The sequence below is a fragment of the Leuciscus leuciscus genome, assembly GCF_965113295.1.
Source record: "Leuciscus leuciscus genome assembly, chromosome: 6".
Classification (NCBI taxonomy): domain Eukaryota; kingdom Metazoa; phylum Chordata; class Actinopteri; order Cypriniformes; family Leuciscidae; genus Leuciscus; species Leuciscus leuciscus.
The window spans coordinates 1,026,739-1,048,759 of NC_138730.1; the positions used below are offsets into that span (position 1 = coordinate 1,026,739).

Here is a 22,021-nt window from a genome sequence, read left to right on the forward strand (position 1 = left end):
CTATACGGTCCGATCATCGAGCTGCGACTGCTCACACTATACGGTCCGATCATCGAGCTGCGACTGCTCACACTATACGGTCCGATCATCGAGCTGCGACTGCTCACACTATACGGTCCGATCATCGAGCTGCGACTGCTCACACTATACGGTCCGATCATCGAGCTGCGACTGCTCACACTATACGGTCCGATCATCGAGCTGCGACTGCTCACACTATACGGTCCGATCATCGAGCTGCAACTGCTCACACTATACGGTCCGATCATCGAGCTGCGACTGCTCACACTATACGGTCCGATCATCGAGCTGCGACTGCTCACACTATACGGTCCGATCATCGAGCTGCGACTGCTCACACTATACGGTCCGATCATCGAGCTGCGACTGCTCACACTATACGGTCCGATCATCGAGCTGCGACTGCTCACACTATACGGTCCGATCATCGAGTTGCGACGGCTCACACTATACGGTCCGATCATCGAGCTGCGACTGCTCACACTATACGGTCCGAACGTCGAGCTGCAACTGCTCACACTATACGGTCCGAACGTCGAGCTGCGACTGCTCACACTATACGGTCCGATCATCGAGCTGCGACTGCTCACACTATACGGTCCGATCATCGAGCTGCGACTGCTCATACTATACGGTCCGATCATCGAGCTGCGACTGCTCACACTATACGGTCCGATCATCGAGCTGCGACTGCTCACACTATACGGTCCGATCATCGAGCTGCGACTGCTCATACTATACGGTCCGATCATCGAGCTGCGACTGCTCACACTATACGGTCCGAACGTCGAGCTGCGACTGCTCACACTATACGGTCCGATCATCGAGCTGCGACGGCTCACACTATACGGTCCGATCATCGAGCTGCGACTGCTCACACTATACGGTCCGATCATCGAGCTGCGACTGCTCACACTATACGGTCCGATCATCGAGCTGCGACTGCTCACACTATACGGTCCGAACGTCGAGCTGCGACTGCTCACACTATACGGTCCGATCATCGAGCTGCGACTGCTCACACTATACGGTCCGATCATCGAGCTGCGACTGCTCACACTATACGGTCCGAACGTCGAGCTGCGACTGCTCACACTATACGGTCCGATCATCGAGCTGCGACTGCTCACACTATACGGTCCGATCATCGAGCTGCGACTGCTCACACTATACGGTCCGATCATCGAGCTGCGACTGCTCACACTATACGGTCCGATCATCGAGCTGCAACTGCTCACACTATACGGTCCGAACGTCGAGCTGCGACTGCTCACACTATACGGTCCGATCATCGAGCTGCGACTGCTCACACTATACGGTCCGATCATCGAGCTGCGACTGCTCACACTATACGGTCCGATCGTCGAGCTGCAACTGCTCACACTATACGGTCCGAACGTCGAGCTGCGACTGCTCACACTATACGGTCCGAACGTCGAGCTGCGACGGCTCACACTATACGTGTGAAATATGTGTGATAACCCGGGGTGCGCCTATAGACGATATCATGTATCCAGAGATATTGTCAAAACAAGCATCAGCTATCAATATCAAGATGATTTAGCATTTCCAATTTATGTATTAAATTATTATTATTAGTATTTTATTATTAGGGAAGGCCAAGGCTATACTTTATTATTAAATTGATAGGCTATTAAAATTAAATTGCCACGCAATAATTGCATAGCGCATCACCGCATAACCGACACACTGTGAGGATAATATAAGATTACATAGAAGCTTACTCCTCCTTATGGAAAATTGTCTAAAACATTTAGGTCGATTACAATAAATTATAGGCATATATTTAATTATTAACAGTCTATAATATGTCCGAACACTGCAATAATTAATCAATGAAAATTAAAAACAGCTTTATTTCAAAAACATTGTTTAACAAATTAATAAACGAGGCAAAAGTGTACATCACAGGTGGCTTGGAAGACATGGGTATCGTTTATCCATTTTGCAACACGAACTGGAGGAAAGCAACAGTAATTTGTAGTTTGCTTGAACTACAGAACTTTTTTTTTTTTTTTTTTTTTTATTGCTGCAGATGAAACTTCTGTTTTGGCGCAGGCGCAGTGAGGGGGAAAACACTGAGTTTAGGGCGATCGGTTCGTAGCTCTGCTTCAGCTGTGTGATATAGCCAACATTTCTAACATGCCAGAGATTCTTACGACCATCCGATTGCCGGTCGGGAGAGGTTAATCGCCTCTCGTTTCCCTCTGTACACTGCACGAACTCTGCACGACACACAACGCACGACAAAGCTGAAAATCGTCCCGACTCGAAAAAGAGTCGCCCAAGTCAGAATTTGGCTCAAAATCGGACGAAAATCGCACAGTGTATGCCCGCCTTAAGCCAGCAGAAGTGCTATACGACCCTGTGGTTTCAGTGTTCACCGAGACTGATGATATTCACCTGTCCTGTTCTGCATCAGGACATCAGCTCACTGACAGGGTCACTGAACCTCTGCTTTGTGAGACCAGGTCAGGGCGTACTTTGACTCATACATTTATTATGACACCAACATGTCCTATTCCGTTGATAGGAAGAGATTTAATGTGTAGTTTGGGCCTGATGTTGATAGCCAATTCTGGGGGAATTAAAATAGTTGAAAACGAACAAAGTTGTTTGTTAGAAACTCCAAACTGGGCTTATGAATGGGGCGTCCAGCCTTAAATGCAGTCCCTTTAAAATGATGGGCAACATATAAATATGACGTGGGGTTAACTGCGGATTGTGAACCAGTGACGATTGTTCCAAAGTCTGATTACAGATCGTGTCAACAACAACACGCCAGTGTTCCAGTCAATACATAAAGAAGGGATAATTGTGCCATAACTCTCCTGTGCTTACATTATTTACATTAAATCTCATATTTAATGTAATTTAAACTGTAATGCAGAGTTAAAGATAGAATAAATACAAATGGTTGTTTCATAAGACACTACTAGCTATAGAGTATTTAAAATATATTTAAGCAACAAGGGCATAGTGTTTTGAATAGCATGTAACCTATGTGTTATTATTATTATTTGTTTAATTCGTTTAATTTTGTCCTTTATGAATACAAATAGACTGAAAATATCTGTAACTATTGTCTTTATTTTTTACACTCATAGTCTGTCTTATATAGTCTTCTTTGTTATTTGTTTAATATTTCTGTAATGTAGCATTTATTCGTTCATGAATGACTCAAATATATGAATGCAGATGCACTGCTGAAATGTCTATTTAAGAGGTTTTAAACAGGATTTAGAGATATATATGTGGTATAATATCCCGCTCGAGTGCAGTAGGTGTCGGTGTGCAACTGTTCAGCTCCAAACCCTCCTGTAAAACACACGAAGAAGAGGAAAACGAAAGTAACAGCATCTGGAACTCGTTTATAACCGTTGCGTCGCACAGAACAGGCCCTGAGAGAGGCGGACGACACTTCCCACGCAGAACATGTGATTTATTACAACAAACTTGACGGGAAATGTGCGAATCTGCACGCAAACTGTGACCCATGTGTACGAGCGTTCTGGAGACGGAGCAGTTTGGCGACACCGATGACGGACGAACGGGTTTATAAGTCTGAATATGTTTTGGCTTTCGGGCGCACGTACACTTTTAGTAAGGATCCTACGCACAGTTTTATAAATGTGAGCCCTGATACCAAAACCTGTTGCTCACTGGATTTGATCTGATCTGATCTGATCTGATCTATGATCCAGAAAACATTTCTCCAGATTTAGCACAATTCCTCCAAATCTAATAACACTCGCGGCCATTTCTGTGTTTAATCCACAATCCATCGAGACCAGGAAGAGATTCTGAGAACGACGCGCGCGGACTGACAACAAGCGTTACTGAGTTTAACATACTTATACATTCTCTTCTTAGTGGACAAGACTGCAAGTAAGTTTAACACATTCTCCATTAAAGTCATTTGTAATTATTAGGAACTTCATATTGTATATTAAGCGAGATTTAAATGTGAAGTTACAGAAGCCCAGCTAACACACGACGTCGCAGTTACGTAACAGTTACGTATTTATGTTAGCTGGGAGGCCTGTTCTTCTGCTACTCCGAACAGACGAAGAATCTGCCAGAAATTACAATCTTTTGAAGTTGAAACGCAAAAAAAAAGTTTTAATTGAGAAAGGGTTAATGAACATGAATATGTTTTTCAAAGTTTTCTCCCATTTCCTCTTCAGTTTTAGGCTGTTGTTTTTGTGATGTGAAATCGAAAGTATTATTGAAGCAGACATTTACAGTAGACAGAGATGAAGCCTGACGTCAATGAACAACAATCTGCTGTTATTAAACTGAATATTTCACTTCATAGCAATTATGATTAGTAGTTATACAGTATGTCTATTATAATTCTGCTTACTTTTACTCAATCAGTTATTTTAGGATCATTTAAAAGTAATGAAATCAATCATCATTGTGAACTTGAAGTAATGATTAAATGACAAACGTTTCAACAATTAATAAAGATTGGGTAAATATGATTGTAAAATGATATAAAACTGTAATAGAGAATATAAAAATTCAGGTTCAATTTTCCCACTCAAAGTTTTAAACACAATTTCTGTTCCCCAATGCATTAATATTTAGAGTCAGTTAAACTCATTAAACAATCAGAAATGATTAAGACCATTGGGTTATTTTACATGGCAATATATTTGTCTGTAACTCACTTTATTTTCTAGATAGTTTTTGCTGTTGCTGTTGTTGATGATAACTCAGCATTCTTCATTATTGTCTTAAATAAGATGTTCTTCATCTGTGTAAAATGGTGTCATTTCCAGGTGATGCTGAAGGATTGAGTGTTTTCAGAAAGCAGTGCTGATCAGTTTTCAGTGTCAGTTTAGCTGCAGTATGTCAGAGGAAAGAGGAAAGGACTCTCTCTCTCAGATGAGTCTCTCAGAGAAACACAGGTAAGACTGCGTCTGTTTTCAGTAGTTTAAACATTAATAACCATCTAGATTAGTGGTTCTCAAACTGGGGTACGTGAGGAGACAGAAGGGGGTACGTGAACAAAATACTGAGTTTTGCCATTCATTTAATTCTACTCCATCTTAAAAATAACATTAAAACTGAGCATGCATTTCTATCAGGTAAAATGTGTTAAATACATGACACCCGATCAAATGACCTCATCTTCACGGTCAAAGCTGACTGCATTCACACAAGCCGTGTGCGTATGATACTGTAGGTTTGCTGCAGATTATACTGCCTTGGCTAATCACGCTATACTGCCGTTCTCAACAATGTAGCTACCTGTGTAAAAGTGGGGATTTAGTACTTACTAGCACGAAGAACAAATATAGACACTAGACTGTGCATTGAGATCGACTTAATATTCTCTCTTGGATACAGACACATACCCTGCGTGAGTTCCTGTGTTTAATGTTGATCACATATTATACAAATATCCACACGACTGCAAATGTGACAGTGATTTTATACAACAGCTCAACAAACAAAAGCTATTGATATTAAGTGATGATCAAAAAAACAGTATTGTCAGTATTTTTTGCAACAAAATAATCTCTCCAACGAGAGCCACAGCAGTGTTTGTGAACCACTGATCTAGATGCTGAATTACTCCAAATAAATGACTTCAGTTTTTAGATCATACAATTATTGGCAGACATTAGGAAACAACTATACACTTAATTTAATTCTAGTATGATAACACAACTGTGTCGCACAGACATTTCTGCTCTCTATTTCTGTCAATAAACAAAAACGTGACATGTTCTCTTAAATTAGAGTGAAGTATTTTTTAACATATTTAATCTCTCTCATGTATATTAAAGAAATCGTTAAACTAATGTGAGCCAGTAAATAAAATGATGGTTAACTATAAAACAGTAAATTGTGTGAGTGTGTGTATTTCTGTGGAGGATTAGATAAAGACACAGATGTGTTTCACACACAGTTGATCCTCCTTTACTAAAGTGTTTTCTCTCTCTCTCTGTTCTTTGTGTCATCAGTGTAAGATCAGGCTCACATGTGTCCAGCTCTGTGTCTCTGAAGAGTGATCGGTCTAAAGATATAGGACCAAACTTCAGTGAGAAAACACCATCATCTAATGAAAGGTATTTTGTGTGTTTACATTACATTATAGGGTTGTATTATTTGTCTACAGTGGTTTATGTGATTGAACTTGACTGAATAAAACTATAAGCCACAATAAAACTCAATTCCTGGGAACCTTATGAAACTCATTCCAGTTACACAATTACACAGAAAGCCACAAGGAGACACAAATACACTATGGAAAATAGATCATGAAACTAAACTTATATATGTTTATCCATCCGACTGTAGTCATAAATGGACAAATGCACATCTATACTGCATTTAATTACTATTTGCAACATTAAACCTTTTCAAATGAGACTAAAGTATCTCCTGTAGTAAAGTGTTTTCTCTCTGTTCTTTGTGTCATCAGTGTAAGATCAGGCTCACATGTGTCCAGCTCTGTGTCTCTGAAGAGTGATCGGTCTAAAGATATAGGACCAAACTTCAGTGAGAAAACACCATCATCTAATAAAAGGTATTTCATGAGTTTCTAATTTTTTCACAAGTGTTTAAAAGTTGTATCAGTGAATATCAATCATGAAACATTTTTAGATCCAATATTTATCATTATTTATCATTGAATCATTTATCATGATATTTATTATTGAATACTCTGATAAATATTTGATCTGATAAATATCAGAGTATTCACAGCTAATGCTTTTTCTCTTTCTGTGAAATTTTGCCTGGAAAATCAGTATTTATTTGATTTATTTGATTACAGGCTTCAGTATGAGACATTAGACTCAGACGTTCAGACTCACAGGAACCACGAGAATTTCAAAGACAATCTTCTAGGAATCTTCCAGGTAGGAAAACACATTTTTATAAATGTTTAATATTTACAACAAACAAATATGTTATTGAACAAAGACATTTTATTTAATTCCTCCAGATCCATTTTTTCCTTTGAAGCTCTTATACATTTTTTTTTTTTCTATTTGTTAAAAATATCAGCTGGTTAACATGTTAGTCTTTTAACTGGATTTTTTTTATAGATATTATAGTTATTGAATAAATTGTGTTGACCAAATGTAGATGTACAATTTGGTTTAAATTGTGTCTTTTCTCTTACTTTTGTTTGTAGGATCTTGAGAGCAAAATAATCACATTTCTGAAGAATGAACTGGAGAAGTTTAAGAAAATATTACAAAAAGAGAACACACAACACTTTGTGAAGGACTTTATTGAGAACAGATCCAGTATCAAAGAAGCAGCTCTTGATCTCACACTACATTACCTGAGAGAGATGAAGCAAGATGAAGCTGCTGATGCTCTAGAAGGTTAGAGACTCATGATCATCTGTCAGATTGTCTCTTATAAATGTAGGAGAGAAAATGAAGACTAAAACTATCTATTTTCTGTTCCTGTGTTTAGATGAGCTGTTCTTCATTCATCAGCTGAAATGTGGCCTAAAGAAGAAGTATCAGTGTGTGTTTGAAGGAATTGCGAAGCAAGGTGACTCCACACTTCTGAATAACATCTACACAGATCTCTATATCACTCAGGGTGGCAGTGAACAGGTCAATACTGAACATGAGGTGAGACAGATTGAAGTTGCTTCCAGGTGTCATGAAGCACAAGAGATACAGGTTAAATGCACAAATTTGTTTGAAGCTCCTGAACAAGACGAGGAGATCCGAACTGTACTGACAAAAGGAGTCGCTGGCATCGGGAAATCAGTCTCTGTGCAAAAGTTTGTTCTGGACTGGGCTGAAGGAAAAGAAAATCAAGATATCAGCTTCATATTTCCTCTTCCATTCAGAGAGATGAACTTAAAGGAGAAAGAAAAACTAAGTTTGATGGACCTTATAACTCAATTTTTCCCAGAGACAAAAGGACTGAACCTTACAAGAAGGAATCAATTCAAAGTGCTGTTCATCCTTGATGGACTGGACGAATGTCGCCTTCCTCTGAAGTTTGATTGTAATGAGACGTGGAGTGATGTGTCGTCACCAGCCTCTCTGGATGTTCTCCTAACGAACCTCATGAAGGGAAATCTGCTTCCTTCTGCTCTCATCTGGATCACCACCAGACCAGCAGCTGCCAGTAAGATTCCTCCTGACTGTATCGACCGGCTGACAGAGATACGAGGATTCAGTGACGCACAAAAGCAAGAGTACTTCAAAAAAAGATTCACTGATCAGAATCAGGCCAACACAATCATAGATCACATTAAACAATCAAAGAGTCTCTTTATCATGTGCCACATCCCAGTCTTCTGCTGGATTTCAGCCACTGTTCTCCAGAACATTCTGGAGGAGGAAAGAAATAATGATGTGAAAAACACTCCGGCTGATGAGATCTCTAAAACACTGCAGGAATCATACACTGAAGACTCTCCCAAGACTCTGACACAAATGTACACACACTTTCTCCGCTTCCAGATCCAGCAGAGCCGCCGAAAGTATGATGGAGAATACACACCAGATGTTTCCTGGGATAAAGACGCCATCCTTTCACTGGGGAAACTGGCATTTCATCAGCTGGAAAGAAACAACCTGATCTTCTATGACACAGACCTGGAAGCCTGTGGTATTGACGTCTATAAGGCATCAGTGTACTCAGGCATGTGTACCCAGATCTTTAAGAAGGAAACAGGGATCGTTCTTGGTACCATGTACTGCTTTGTTCACTTCAGCATTCAAGAGTTTATTGCAGCCCTTTATGCACATCTGTTTCTAGACATCAACAAGACAAGTGTGTTTGATCATGAGTCTACAGAACAGGAAAACAGAAATGAAACCATGATTGATTTGCTCAAGACCCTTTATTCATATCTGATTCTAGACATCAACAAGACAAGTGTGTTCCTTCATGAGTCTACAGAACAGGAAAACAGAAATGAAACCATGATTGATTTGCTCAAGACTGCAGTGGACAAGGCGCTCGAGAGTGACAATGGACACCTGGACCTTTTCCTTCGCTTCCTCCTCGGTCTGTCACTCCAGTCCAATCGACGACTCTTACGAGGTCTGTTGACACAGCAAGACGGCAATGACCAGAGCAACAAGGAAATAGTTCAGTACATCAAGCAGAAATTAGAAGATGATCTTCCTGCAGAGAGATCCATCAATCTGTTCTACTGTCTGAATGAACTGAACGACCAAACTCTGGTGAAAGAGATTCAGACCCACCTTAGCAAAGGAAGTCTCTCATCTGGTGACCTTTCACCTGCCCAGTGGTCTGCTTTAGCCTTTGTGTTGTTGACATCAGAGGAAAAGCTGGAGGAGTTTGAGCTTCAGAAATTCAAGAAATCAGACGAGTGTCTCATTAGATTATCGGCAGTCATCAAAACCTCCAGAAGAGCTCTGTAAGTCTTTTAATATATTTTGTCATGTTTTGCTCTCATCTGAAAAATGTCTTTATCTACATTACTCTATAGTGATTCCTCATCATGAACATGAACTTATCCCTGTAAAGCCTGGCATATGAAATAATAGTCTGAATTTTTTTTTTTTTTTTTTTTTGGAGACAGTTTATCAAACCTTTAGACAAAATATAAAATACCATGTAAACATGTTTGTCTTGTATCATATGATACACCAGACTTTAATGACTTGTATATAATTATATATTAGCTCATGTTCATACTTAAAAAATACATATTTTATTGATATACCCAAACTGGGGGGAAAGAATGTAATTTGGTACAGATGTTATTTATATTGCCAACAAGTAAGATGAAATTCTGAAAGGTTATAATATAAAACATTGAGATTTTTATAAAACAGGCTTAACCTGTTAAGCTGCAACCCCACTTTTGAAAAATCCCCAGAAATGACATACCCAAACTGAAACAGATACAGTTCAAGAACCCTTGTACTAAAAGCACAAGTATCTCATTTGAAAGCTGACAGCTGGCAGTTTATTGTAAATGTAGAATTAATTATTGTCATAATGAATTTTTTTTTTATAAATAGCTTCAAAGTTTTGTAAAGTTATTAGAAATTTATTTTTATGAAACATCCTCATGAAAATAAAATTGAAGTTGGCACTGTATCAATCTAGAAATGCACTGCAGCTAAAGCCACATGTAAAATCTGGAGATGATAAGTCTAAAACTCTGTATTTAGTTAAATGTTTTTCAAGATCATGTCATATGACTTTATTTTGATTAGACTCTAAAATGCAACTGATGTTTATTTTCATCTTCTAAAGCATCCATTCAGTCTATTGTCTCTATTCGGTTGTTAAGTCGTGACGTAACCACTCTCCGATAATTCTCTTTCCGGGTCCAAAGTCCAGGTCCTCTCTACCTACCTACCGCTTTCGCGAGTGTTTTGGTTATTATTGAGTGTTTTTACAATGCCGCAGTGCTGTGTCCCGTGTCCCGAGCTAACTCACTTCAACCTCGTAAATCTTCTTTTTCAATGATGCCAGGACTCTACCCTTAATTATGCCATCTGAGTGATGAGCTACACTAACCACTCTGTTGGTGTTAAAGGAATTTAAACCCTTTTTGACCGCCAAGGATGCCTCACTAAGAAGGACGTGATCGTAAATAAATTTACAGGTTCCACCATTGTTATTTCTGGACGAGAGGAGCGCTTGGACCCGGAAAAGGCTAAACGTCACGTGTGACGTCAGACTTAACAATCGGATTTTTTTGTGGTGCAAACGAGCCCCATTCAGTCTCAGTCTCTCCTAGACACATTCACACCTCTCCAGCCTGGTTATGGCTCTAAATATGCATTTCTTTTGTATGCATTATAGTTACTAACGACTGGCTATTCACATGCTATTCATAGGGTTTCAATCCCTAATTTCTTTTATCAAAGTTCTCACTTCAAATGCCCTTCTTGAATAAAGAAACATTTCAGTAAGCATTCCTATTTAGAAAAAAATCATAAAAGAATAACTGCTAACTTAGGTGGCAGGTGCACCTGGGCTAGCTAGCATGTTAGCTTAGCACACCATCAATACACGACCATTTATGAGATTAAAACCATGTTTGTGCTCCAAACTTACTTTATAACGCAAGTCGAGTGTTTTAAATAATCTTCTGTGATCTAATTTGGCTTCAGATAAAAAAATAAGACAGAAAATATATTATTTTATAGGATTCTGCACGATGATAAAGTCTATATCGATTAGCATTACATTATAAATATAATCTATTATTATGAAAATATCTGACATGGCTTGAAGAACACAGGCAAATCAAATATCATTGCAATCATGTTTATTGTCTTCAAAACATCTTTATCTGCATGTTACAGCGATCTCTGTGTTAGCTGTTTGTGTGTCCGTGACTTCCTGGAATGTCACATGATTATGGCTCTTCTTCATGTTCCATATATGGACTATTATTGTTCATATAGCGCCCTCAGGCTGCTGGTATGGATTGAAAACACAATAGATCAGAGTATGAAAGCGCTCATAATGATTACATCGACGCATTTGGGTATAAATTCAGTAAATATTATTCCTGTCTATAGAAATATGATGTAAATCTATGAGAATCTATCAATATTTCTCCAAATCTGCACATTTTTGAGCTAAAGCCCTGAGGGACGTTGTTTTGTCAAGCGCTGTCATGACGACAGCACGGAGTTTTTTTTTCTGAATGGACCAGCTGACGCTCATAATTCATATTAAAGGTATCGACGCATTTTTCCATTTCATAACTCCTGACACAAATGAAGACATAACTGTCACTATAAGTTTCTCAGAATACAATAGTTGTCAAATACTGAAACTTGAGTCTTATATCTTTTTAATGATGTATAGTTTGTCAATGTATAACATTTAATCTGATAGTAACTTTGAACTAAATAAATAAAAAAAACGCTTCAGTGCGCCGACGCACTGGTGCAGCTTAACAGGTTAAATAAAGTACATATATATTACCACATCATATATTAGTTGTCCCTGTCACGTGTCAGCGTTTGTTTGGACTTTCAGTTCGAGTTTTGCTTGGTTCCTGTTTGCCTTTGTTCTTTTCCCGCCACTTCTTTGTTTCTATGGTTACCGTCATTATCAGTTCAGTTGTGTCACCTGTTTAGTCATCATCGTCATTAGTGGTCGACCAATATTTCGGCCGATATTTGGCACTTTTAAAATTTCGGCATCGGCCGATACGTTTTTCTGATTGGCCGATGTGTTGGAAGCGGGACTTTTATTTTGACGGCGCTCCAGACTTTTATTTTGACGGGGCGGTGCTGAGAACACCAGCGCCTGATCATACAGCGCTCACTCACATTCTCCATCTTCATTAGTTTACAATCTCTGTCAGTCATATCTAATACTTTGTTTGACAGAACTGGTAAACAAAGAAAGTAAATGGTATGCGAAAAAGTGAAGTGTTGCTTTTATATTATTTGTTGCAGAAAAGGCAAACAATCAGGCTAAAATACTTTCTCATTTACTGTCAACATTCAGCAAATGCACATTTACATCATTTAAACAAATCTCTGAATATCTAATAAACATTTAATATCACAAACCTTGCAGATTTAATGGAATCCAGCTGTGATATCTTGTGAGGTGTGCATTTGTAGCCTGATAAACGTGTGACTGCGAGTGACGGTCGAGTGAAGTGAGTGAATGCAAACAGAAGATCAGCTTCACAGGAGACGTGATCGAAAAACTTTAAATCCTTCATATTAAAATATGCTGTGCTATATCTAGTTGCCCACTGTGTCATATTCATATAGTTTTCACTGTGTGCTGTATGTAATATTAGCGTTACCTTGTCTTTATTTGAAAAAATATGATTACCAGTGCGCATGATATTACCAGATTACTGAGTGCCCTGTTACAGTGTTTGCTTCCTTTTTATAACATATTCATATATTTTTAAACAATTACTTTATTTGTGAAAAATACTGTAATAGGATTGCAGATTCAAGAAGTTGCCATCTAAAGTATAAGCATGTTTATTTTAAAGATTTGTTTTCTAATTTATTTAAAATGTATAAAATATTGATTCAAATTAAACCAATATCGGTCGTCATCTATCTCACCTGTGTTCTGTTAATCAGTGTAATCTGTGTTTGTATTTAAGCTCCATTCTGTTCAGTCAGTCCTTGTCCGATCTCCGTCGTATTTAGTGTGTGTGAACCTTCTGCCCCTCTTCTATGTAACTGTATTATTTATATTGTGAGTAAATGTTTGCATTGGAACTTTTGATTCTCCTTCGTCTTCTTCTGCCTGCACGACACCGTGACAGTCCCTCTGTATCTCACAGTAATTAGACATTTGAAATACTTATTTTTATTAGTAATTCTGTTGTTTAATGTAATAATAATGTAATATAATATGTAGATTGAGAGATTTACAAATAAACATTTATCAAAAGCCTGTTGTATAATATTTGATGTACACATTTTAAGATGTTTTTTCTACAAAAAAAGTTCAAAATGTTTATTTTTTTCAGTTTTTTTTTATTTAGTAAATATTAAGTAAAATAAATTGTAAATGTAATTTCAGTAATTGTTATGGATGCTTTTTTACTATCTTTAAATTAATGATATATCACCCATTGATCACCCTGCTCTCTAAGATATCGGCATCAGTCGTCGGTTAAACTTTATCTTGAAATATTAAAAACAAACACAATTTCTTAGGTTCTTGGGTTTAAGTAATCTTAGCTTTACTTAAATCATTAAAGATTTAATATCAAAAAGACATGTGTACATGTGAATGAAGGCATTTTTAGTATTATAGTGAAATGCCTTTAACTTGCCATAAAAGTGTGATCTGTCTCATCTAATAGTGTCAGTGCAGTCAAGTCAATAATATTGTTGAATATTAAGTGTGTCCAACTAAGGAAGCCAGAGTCAACAGTGGCAAAAACCCAAACTCCATCAGGTGACAAAAATAGAGAAGAAATCCTATAGCCATAAAAATATTTTTTTCAAACATACTTCATTTTATCTATTAAATTTGTCACTGAATAAAAAATACTGATGTACAGGAAATAGTATTTTTGTAGATGAATGCTGTTTGAATGCATTGTATGCTGTTTATGTACAAAATTATAATGGAACGTATTTAATATTTGTACTTAGAAAATGTATTGTATGTGTTCCATCTAATTCTGTGTTGTGATTTATTTGTAGGTTAAATGATTGTAACTTAACAGAAAAAAGCTGTTCAGCTCTTGCTGCAGTTCTTGGATCAGACACCAATCTGAAAGAGCTGAACATGAACAATAATAATCTGCAGGATTCAGGAGTGAAGCTGCTCTGCACTGGACTGAAGAATATAAAGTGTAAATTGGAGATACTGAGGTAAGTTGAGCCACAGGAGTCACATGACTAAAGTAAGGTGCAATGACTGACAGGACGATCCCGGAGGCTAAAAGTTATGAATAAGAATTTGATGAAGTTATGAAGGTTTGTCTTTGTTCTATTGTTGTTGTGTTTTTCATTCAAAATAATAATGAGCCACAAACTAAGCAATCCAAAGATCTTTTATTTATTTGTTACAATGTGGGTATAGCATATCATCCTTCTTATCAATTTTGTTCATAAAAATCCAATGTTTAATATAAGTGAATTTATGATTGTACTATTTTATTATTTATTTAATACTAATGAACAACAAACTAAGAATTTGTTTTAAATTTAGGGGGAAATCCAAAGACCTTCATTTCTCAGTGTTACAATGGGGGTATACTATGCCATCTGTCTTATTTGTTTTGTTGATACAAGTTTGATGTTCAATATAAGCGAGGTTGTCATTGTGCCATTTTATTGTTGTGTTTTTTTCACTGAGTAATACTGAAGTGACATAAGCATTCATTTTGTGCTGCATTCATTTGGTGCTGCACTGTAATGCAAATAATTGCAGGGGATTATAATATTTTGTGGATAAAGTATTTTCTATATATGTATATTCTATATAAGTTAATTGTTCTGTTTTTGTTTATAGTAATTTATAATTTAGTGATTTAATCGTTATTTGCATACCTAGTGTTGAGTCAGAATTCAGATGATTCTGTTAGAGCTGGTAAATCTGCCACAGAAAGGAGGGGGAGATCTGGTAGAAATCACTTATCTTAATATTTTATGTGACAGGATTAATGTATTTTAGTGCTTTTGTGGGAGCTGTGTATCTTTGATTCTGCTTTCAGCTTTGCAGCTAGTCTCGACTAAACACTTCCTGTAGTTTATGAGTGTTTTACACCACTGTGAAGGTATTTTGGTCCGTTTGTCTCACTCATCCTTGCAAAGCTGCTTCAGCTCAGTGACATTTGTAGGCTTTCCAGCATGAGCTATGTTTCAACTCCTTCCACAGCATTTTAATGAAATTGAAGTCTGGACTTTATTGGGCCATTCCCAAACTTTAATTTGATAATTTTCCGACCATTTTCAGGTTGCTTGTTGTGGATCATTCAGATCCTAGACTTTCAGAGCTGTACAGTTTTAGATTATTGCAATCTTGAAAGAGATGTTGACATCTAACATATTAAAGTTCTCTGAGCCTTTTGTTTGCCTCCATATTCAAGTGTCAGTTTTTGCAACTGACTTTCAATACATTTGTACAAAGAATAAAATAAAATTCAGTTTACGGATTTATATTGTTCAGGTTTAACTGATTAATCAGCTGAATGTTTTCCTCTCTGTTCTAGACTCTCTAACTGCAGTGTGACAGAAGAAGGTTATAAAGCTCTGGCTTCAGCTCTGAGATCAAACCCTTCACACCTGATAGAGCTGGATCTCACAGGAAATGATCCTGGACAATCAGGAGTGAAGCAGCTCAATGATTTACTGCAGGATCCAGACTGTCAACTGAAGACACTGAGGTGAGACAGGATCAAATAATTAACTAAATTAGCTATATGCAGGCTAAATATTCATAACTAGTATATTATTTTCGTTATATAATAAGTTGGACAATTTGTTGCATCAAAATGATCAAGATCAGCTCAGATGCTGCAGGTTCTGTCATGATGATGATAACCGTCAACACAGTTTAGTTGTGATACGAGTTACAGGTCAAATAGACATTATGGGTCAGTATATGTGCTGACATTCAGGAGTATACCTTGATAATTAACAATATTAGATTTCCATCAAGCCCAGATTCACTGCATCTCTCTACAGCAGGTCTATGAGTCTCCAGATGTCCACAAACATGCAGTTTCACAAGCCAGTTTTCTCTGTGCTGATGTTTCTCACTCCTCCTGCTTTAAAGACAGAAAGATCTTAATTTCACACTCTGTATTCATACTGAAAATCATGATCTAGTGAGCTTTTGCCCTTCTGCTCTGTGAGACGTTTCTGTTCTTATGAGTTTGCTTTAGGATTGAGTGTTGCTCTAGTTTCTTTTAAATATATATTAATTTGTGTATTTAGGCAAGGCAAGGCAAGTTTATTTATATAGCACATTTCATACACAATGGCAATTCAAAGTGCTTTACATAGAAGAAATTAAAATAAGAAAAAGAAATAAGAATAATTAAAACAGTTTAGAAAAATTAAATAAAATACAGAACTTTTAAAAATAAAAAAAGAATATTATTATAGATCTTTCCTTCAAAGGATTCCCTTAAGACTTAAATATTTCCTTCTTTTAACCTTCAATCTTCTTACGACTTCCATCTATCAACTTTCCTTTAACTTTCTTTTCTCCCTCATTTACTCACACGTTCTTTTCACTTTCTTTAGCACTGCGTTCACATTCTTTCTCAGACGAAAACTTTAATATCGTCATTTAAATACTGTTCTACTTTCAAACCCACATTAATACACGTCACTTTCACATTATCACTTTCTTTTACCTTCTGAGTGGGCATTTACAGTTACGGGCTAAATGCCCTGCTGACATAGGAGAAATTAAAATAATTAAAAGAAATAAGAATAATTAAAACAGTTTAGAAAAATAAAATACAGTACAGTACAAACAGTCGGACGAACAGCGGCACAGTGCTCATTCAGTAAATGCATAGCTAAACAGAAGTGTTTTGAGTCTGGATTTGAATGTGACCACTGTAGGAGCACATCTGATCTCTTCTGGAAGCTGGTTCCAGCTGTGGCTTGCATAATAGCTAAAAGCCGACTCGCCATGCTTAGAGTGAACCCTTGGTATTTCTAGCTGATATGATCCTAATGATCTGAGTGATCTGTTGGGTTTATATTCAGTGAGCATATCTGCAATGTATTGAGGTCCTAGGCCATTGAATGATTTATATACCAGTAATAATACTTTAAAATCAATCCTAAATCTAACTGTATGAGCTGCAACTGTCTTATGGTCTTTTTGGGAAGGCCAGTGAGGAGTCCATTACAATAATCCACCCTGCTGGTGATGAAAGCATGCACAAGTTTCTCTAAGTCTTGTCTGGAAACAAAGCATCTAATTCTTGCAATATTTTTCAGATGATAGTATGCTGATTTAGTTATTGCTTTGACATGACTACTGAAACTAAGGTCTGACTCTAGTGTCACACCAAGATTCCTGACTTGATTTTTAGTTGTTTGACCCCTGGAGTGAAGGTATGCGTTCACCTTGAGAACTTCATCTTTGTTTCCAAACGCAATAACTTCAGTTTTGTCTTTGTTTAACTGAAGAAAGTTTTGACACATCCAACTGTTGACTTCGTCAATGCATTGGCACAGGGAGTCAATGGGGCTGTAATCATTAGGCGATAGGGCTAAGTACAGCTGTGTGTCGTCTGCATAGCTGTGGTAAGCAATTTGGTTATTTCTCATTATTTGGCTCATTGGGAGCATATACAGGTTGAACAGGAGTGGCGCAAGAATTGAGCCTTGAGGGACTCCGCATGTCATGGATGTCCACTCAGACTTATGGTCTCCTATACTAACATAATAACCTCTCCCATCTAAGTATGACCTGAACCATTTTAGGACTATCCCAGAAAGCCCCACCCAGTTTTCCAGCCTGTCAAGAAGTATGTTATGATCGACAGTGTCAAATGCAGCACTGAGGTCGAGTAGTACCAGCACTGATAATTTTCCTGAATCAGTATTTAAGCGAATATCGTTTATTATCTTTATGAGCGCTGTCTCTGTGCTGTGGTGCGGTCGGAAACCAGATTGAAAATTGTCAAAGTATCCATTCGAGCTTAAGAATTTGTTCAGCTGATTGAAGACAACTTTTTCAATGATCTTGCCTATGAAAGGAAGATTTGAGATCGGTCTATAGTTGCTTAACCCCCTGAGGTCTACGGTATCGCCGGCGATACCAGCTCGCTTTTTTTTTATTAGTGTAAAAGAAACTCATAAATACTCTGTTGACTTTGATTTTCCATAGGAGTTTCATACATCAATCGATTCTGTTAAATGTGTATTATTTTTGTGTATACTCACAATAAAAATAAAGTGTTGTGCTTTTTGCCAAATAAAGAAAAATAAACACGAAGCGAGTTCTGCCTTCTCTCTGCCAGTGAAGTCCATTCTGAAACGCGTCCGAAAATTAACAATAACTCAGCGAATACTCAGTCAAACAGACATACAGACAGACAGGCATGAAGCTTGAATTCTCTTCTTTTAAATGAAGTCATTTATATAAAAAAACAATTATTCTCATCTTGTGAAATCTGTATTAAAAGAGAGCGATTCCAGTCGAGCTCATCTCATCTCATTACGTTATAATCGGCCCCGCCCACGGAGAGCGCGCGCTATTCAAACGCAAATGGCTGAGGCAATCCTGTGAACGCCCCCATCAGCTCGAGAAAACACACACGTTTATTTAGATCATTGTTTACACCGTCTTGCAGCGCTGTGAGGAATAATACTAATCGAAAATGTCCCTCAGAAGTGCGGGTATATCGAGGAGCGAGCTGAGGAATACAAGTAAGTTTTTTCCTTCTCACGTGAATTTCTTCACGTGGGTTTCTGTTTATGAATGAATAAACGCCATGAATGCGCGCTGTTTACCACAGCTGGCAAAGACAGTTTCAATTTAAATCGCGTGTGTGAATGAATGATGATGTTTTAGCAAACTGCATTGCTATACTGAGATAAGTAAACATCGACTGAATGTTGAAATAAAATGTAGGCTATTTGTATAAGCAACGTATTAAACTGCAAATTAACAATATGCCCTAATATTTCATGAAAACAACGTTACAGTCAGACGAAATATGAAAGACAACATTTTGTTTAGTAGATTTGGGTACAGTTTTTACTGTAGAATATACTGCCACATCAAATAAGCTTTTGTTTAGCCATTTCTATATATAAAATACGATTTTTGTCAAAAATAAAGTCATCAACTAAGATGTTAGCTGTTCCAATGTTGGTTATATTCAAACTAATGAATACATAGATAAAATGTAGGGCCTATAATCATTTTTTTTTACAAAGAAAGAGTACACTTGAAATATTGTTGAAATTGTAATTATTGTTGTAATTGTAACCATTTTAATAAAATAGCAAAACATATTTACAAGATAGATGTAAGCAAAATCTTAAATGGTCAATATAAGTCTTCTTCTAAATATATCTTTTGTCCTTTCATTGTGGCTCAGTCAGTGTCACACCTGAGTGAATGGCTCATCATTATGCAGAGTGGGTGTATTCTAAGGTGTAAACCACTCCTCGTTCACGCCCCCTCGCATATTGGCTTTCCAAGCAAAACCTGTTTTACATCAATTTAAATCAATGTATGGTTTTATGTGAACGATAAAGCAAGACTATTTTCACATAATTTTGAAGAAAAAACTATAGGCGACGACATCCATAAGTCAAAAGTCTTATTGCCACATATTTAGTATGTGTTTTGTGGTCTTATTTCAAAAATTTTAATTTTTAGTTTTTTCGATAACCACGCATAAACATTATTCTCTCAAAAATGAAAACATGTACATACATGTGGCTCACATATTATTGTAGTCCTGTTTGTGCTATATAGAGTGAATTTACACCTTTGCCATTAATATGTTTATAAGCAACTGAAAAAAGCACAAATGTCAGGGCATGTCAGAACACCCCCAGGGCCCAAAAAAACGCTCAGACTCCAGAGGGTTAATATGGTCTTATCCAGATTGCTCTTTTTCAGGAGGGGCTTGACAACTGCAGTTTTCAGGGAGTTTGGAAAACTCCCAGAGAGAAGTGAGGCATTTACCACTTCTAGAAGATCTGCTTCTAAACTGTTTAGCACACTTTTGAAAAAAGATGTGGGAAGTGTGTCAAGAGCGCATGTTGATGTTTTAAGGTGTTGTACGGTTTCTTCCAAAATTTTGCCATCAATTTCTTTGAAGTCAGACATAGTAACTACTTTCTCAGGTGGTCTGATCTGTCTGACCCCAGCGCAACTCAAGGATGTGCTGATCACCTTTCTGATATTATTGATTTTCTCAGAGAAGAAAGAAGCAAACTCACTGCACTTGTTGTCTGAGAGCATTTCACTGGGAATCTGGCTTGGGGGGTTTGTCAGTCTCTCTACAGTAGCAAAAAGAGTGTGTGTGTTGTTTAAATTGCTGTTAATAATATTTGAGAAGAAAGTCTGTCTAGCTTTGCCTAGTTCCATATTGAAAGCATGCAGGCTGTCTTTGTAGATGTTATAATGGACTACAAGTTTTGTCTTCCGCCACATGCGCTCTGCTTTTTTGCATTGTCTTTTCATATTTTGCACTGCTGTTGAGTTTCTCCAAGGTGCTTTTTGTCTGCCACTCTTCTTCCTGACTTTAACAGGAGCAATATCATCAATTATATTTTTAACTTTTGAGTTAAAAGAATCAAGGAGAAAATCAACAGAGTCAGCAGATATGCTTGGTGTTAAGGATATAGCCTTCATAAATAGTACACTAGTGTTCTCATTTAAGCATCTCTTCTTGACAGACACAGATCTAGCTTCAGTGGCAGGAGAGATCAATATATCAAAGAAAATACAGAAATGATCAGACAGTGCTACATCCTTAATAACAATCGATGAAATGTTTAGACCCTTACTGATAAGTAAATCTAGAGTGTGTCCATGATTGTGTGTGGGTCCATGTACATGCTGAGTCAGATCAAAAGTTTTTAAAACAGTTTTGATTTCTTTTGCCATATTGTTTTCTGCATTATCTATGTGAATGTTAAAATCTCCAGCAATGGCAAAACAGTCAAACTCTGAGGTAATTGTTGATAACAGTTCTGTAAAGTCCTCAGCAAAGGCTGGAGAATATTTTGGAGGCCTGTAAATAATGATGAGTAAAATGCGAGGAGCACCTTTTAACACAGTACCCAGATATTCGAAAGACGGGTAATTCCCAAACGATATTTGCTTACATTGATAGATATCTTTAAAAAGAGCAGCTAGACCCCCACCTCTCTTAACAGCTCTGCAGACACTCATAAAAGTCAAGTTAGGAGGGGCTGTTTCATTGAGGACTGTTGCACTGCAGCTGTCTTCTAGCCAGGTTTCATTTAGAAACATAAAGTCCAGGTTGTTTGTGGTTATTAAGTCGTTGACTAGAAGTGATTTATTTTTAAGTGAGCGGATGTTTAAAAGTGCTAACTTAACAGTCTTACTTTTTGTCCCCACAGCAATCTTAGTTTGACATGTAATAGGCACCAGATTAGTTGGGTTTGCTGTACGGCTATTGAAGGCCTTAGACTTTCTATCTTGTAATAGAACAGCAATAGAGAAAGATACAGGCACACTGGGTTCCCGCTTGTTCTGTAAACATTTGAGAAAGTTACTGTTATCAAAGCGGGGACCCGACACACATGTTTGAGGTTTCGGTGTTTGAGGTGCCTGACGTTTTTTGGTTGGTATCTGGGGGCTTGCAGCAAAAGAGTGGGATAGTCTGGTTCCAGCATGCACCAGTTCTTCCATTTTCTGTGAGAAGCACAGAAGTGGAGTTGCTGGCGAGAGCGAGAAAGTATCTGGTGAAAGGGGCTGTTGCTCAGGTGTTATCGGAGGCTGTGATATGCTGTCCTGGCTTCCCTGGCTGTTTTCCAGGAAATCGTCCTTGGGTGCTGAATCTTCGAGCAGTTCTAATATGTCT

The 22,021-nt window shown here is 37.6% G+C and overlaps 1 protein-coding gene across 4 annotated transcripts in view; it reads left to right on the forward strand.

Annotated features, from left to right (window-relative positions):
- LOC309501911 (NACHT, LRR and PYD domains-containing protein 12-like) overlaps positions 1–22,021 on the forward strand; it is a 175,077-nt gene that overhangs the window by 133,791 nt on the left and 19,265 nt on the right. For 2 of the 4 annotated variants that reach the window (XM_082174171.1, XM_082174172.1), the window contains one exon: positions 15,692–15,865. In XM_082174171.1, coding sequence (XP_082030297.1) covers positions 15,692–15,865 — 174 coding nt within the window. Of the gene's footprint in view, positions 1–3,369; positions 3,931–4,828; positions 4,959–6,020; positions 6,126–6,481; positions 6,587–6,835; positions 6,921–7,198; positions 7,395–7,488; positions 9,425–14,177; positions 14,349–15,691; positions 15,866–22,021 lie in introns of those variants that run through there. The other 2 variants (XM_082174173.1, XM_082174174.1) reach the window with 2 other exon arrangements.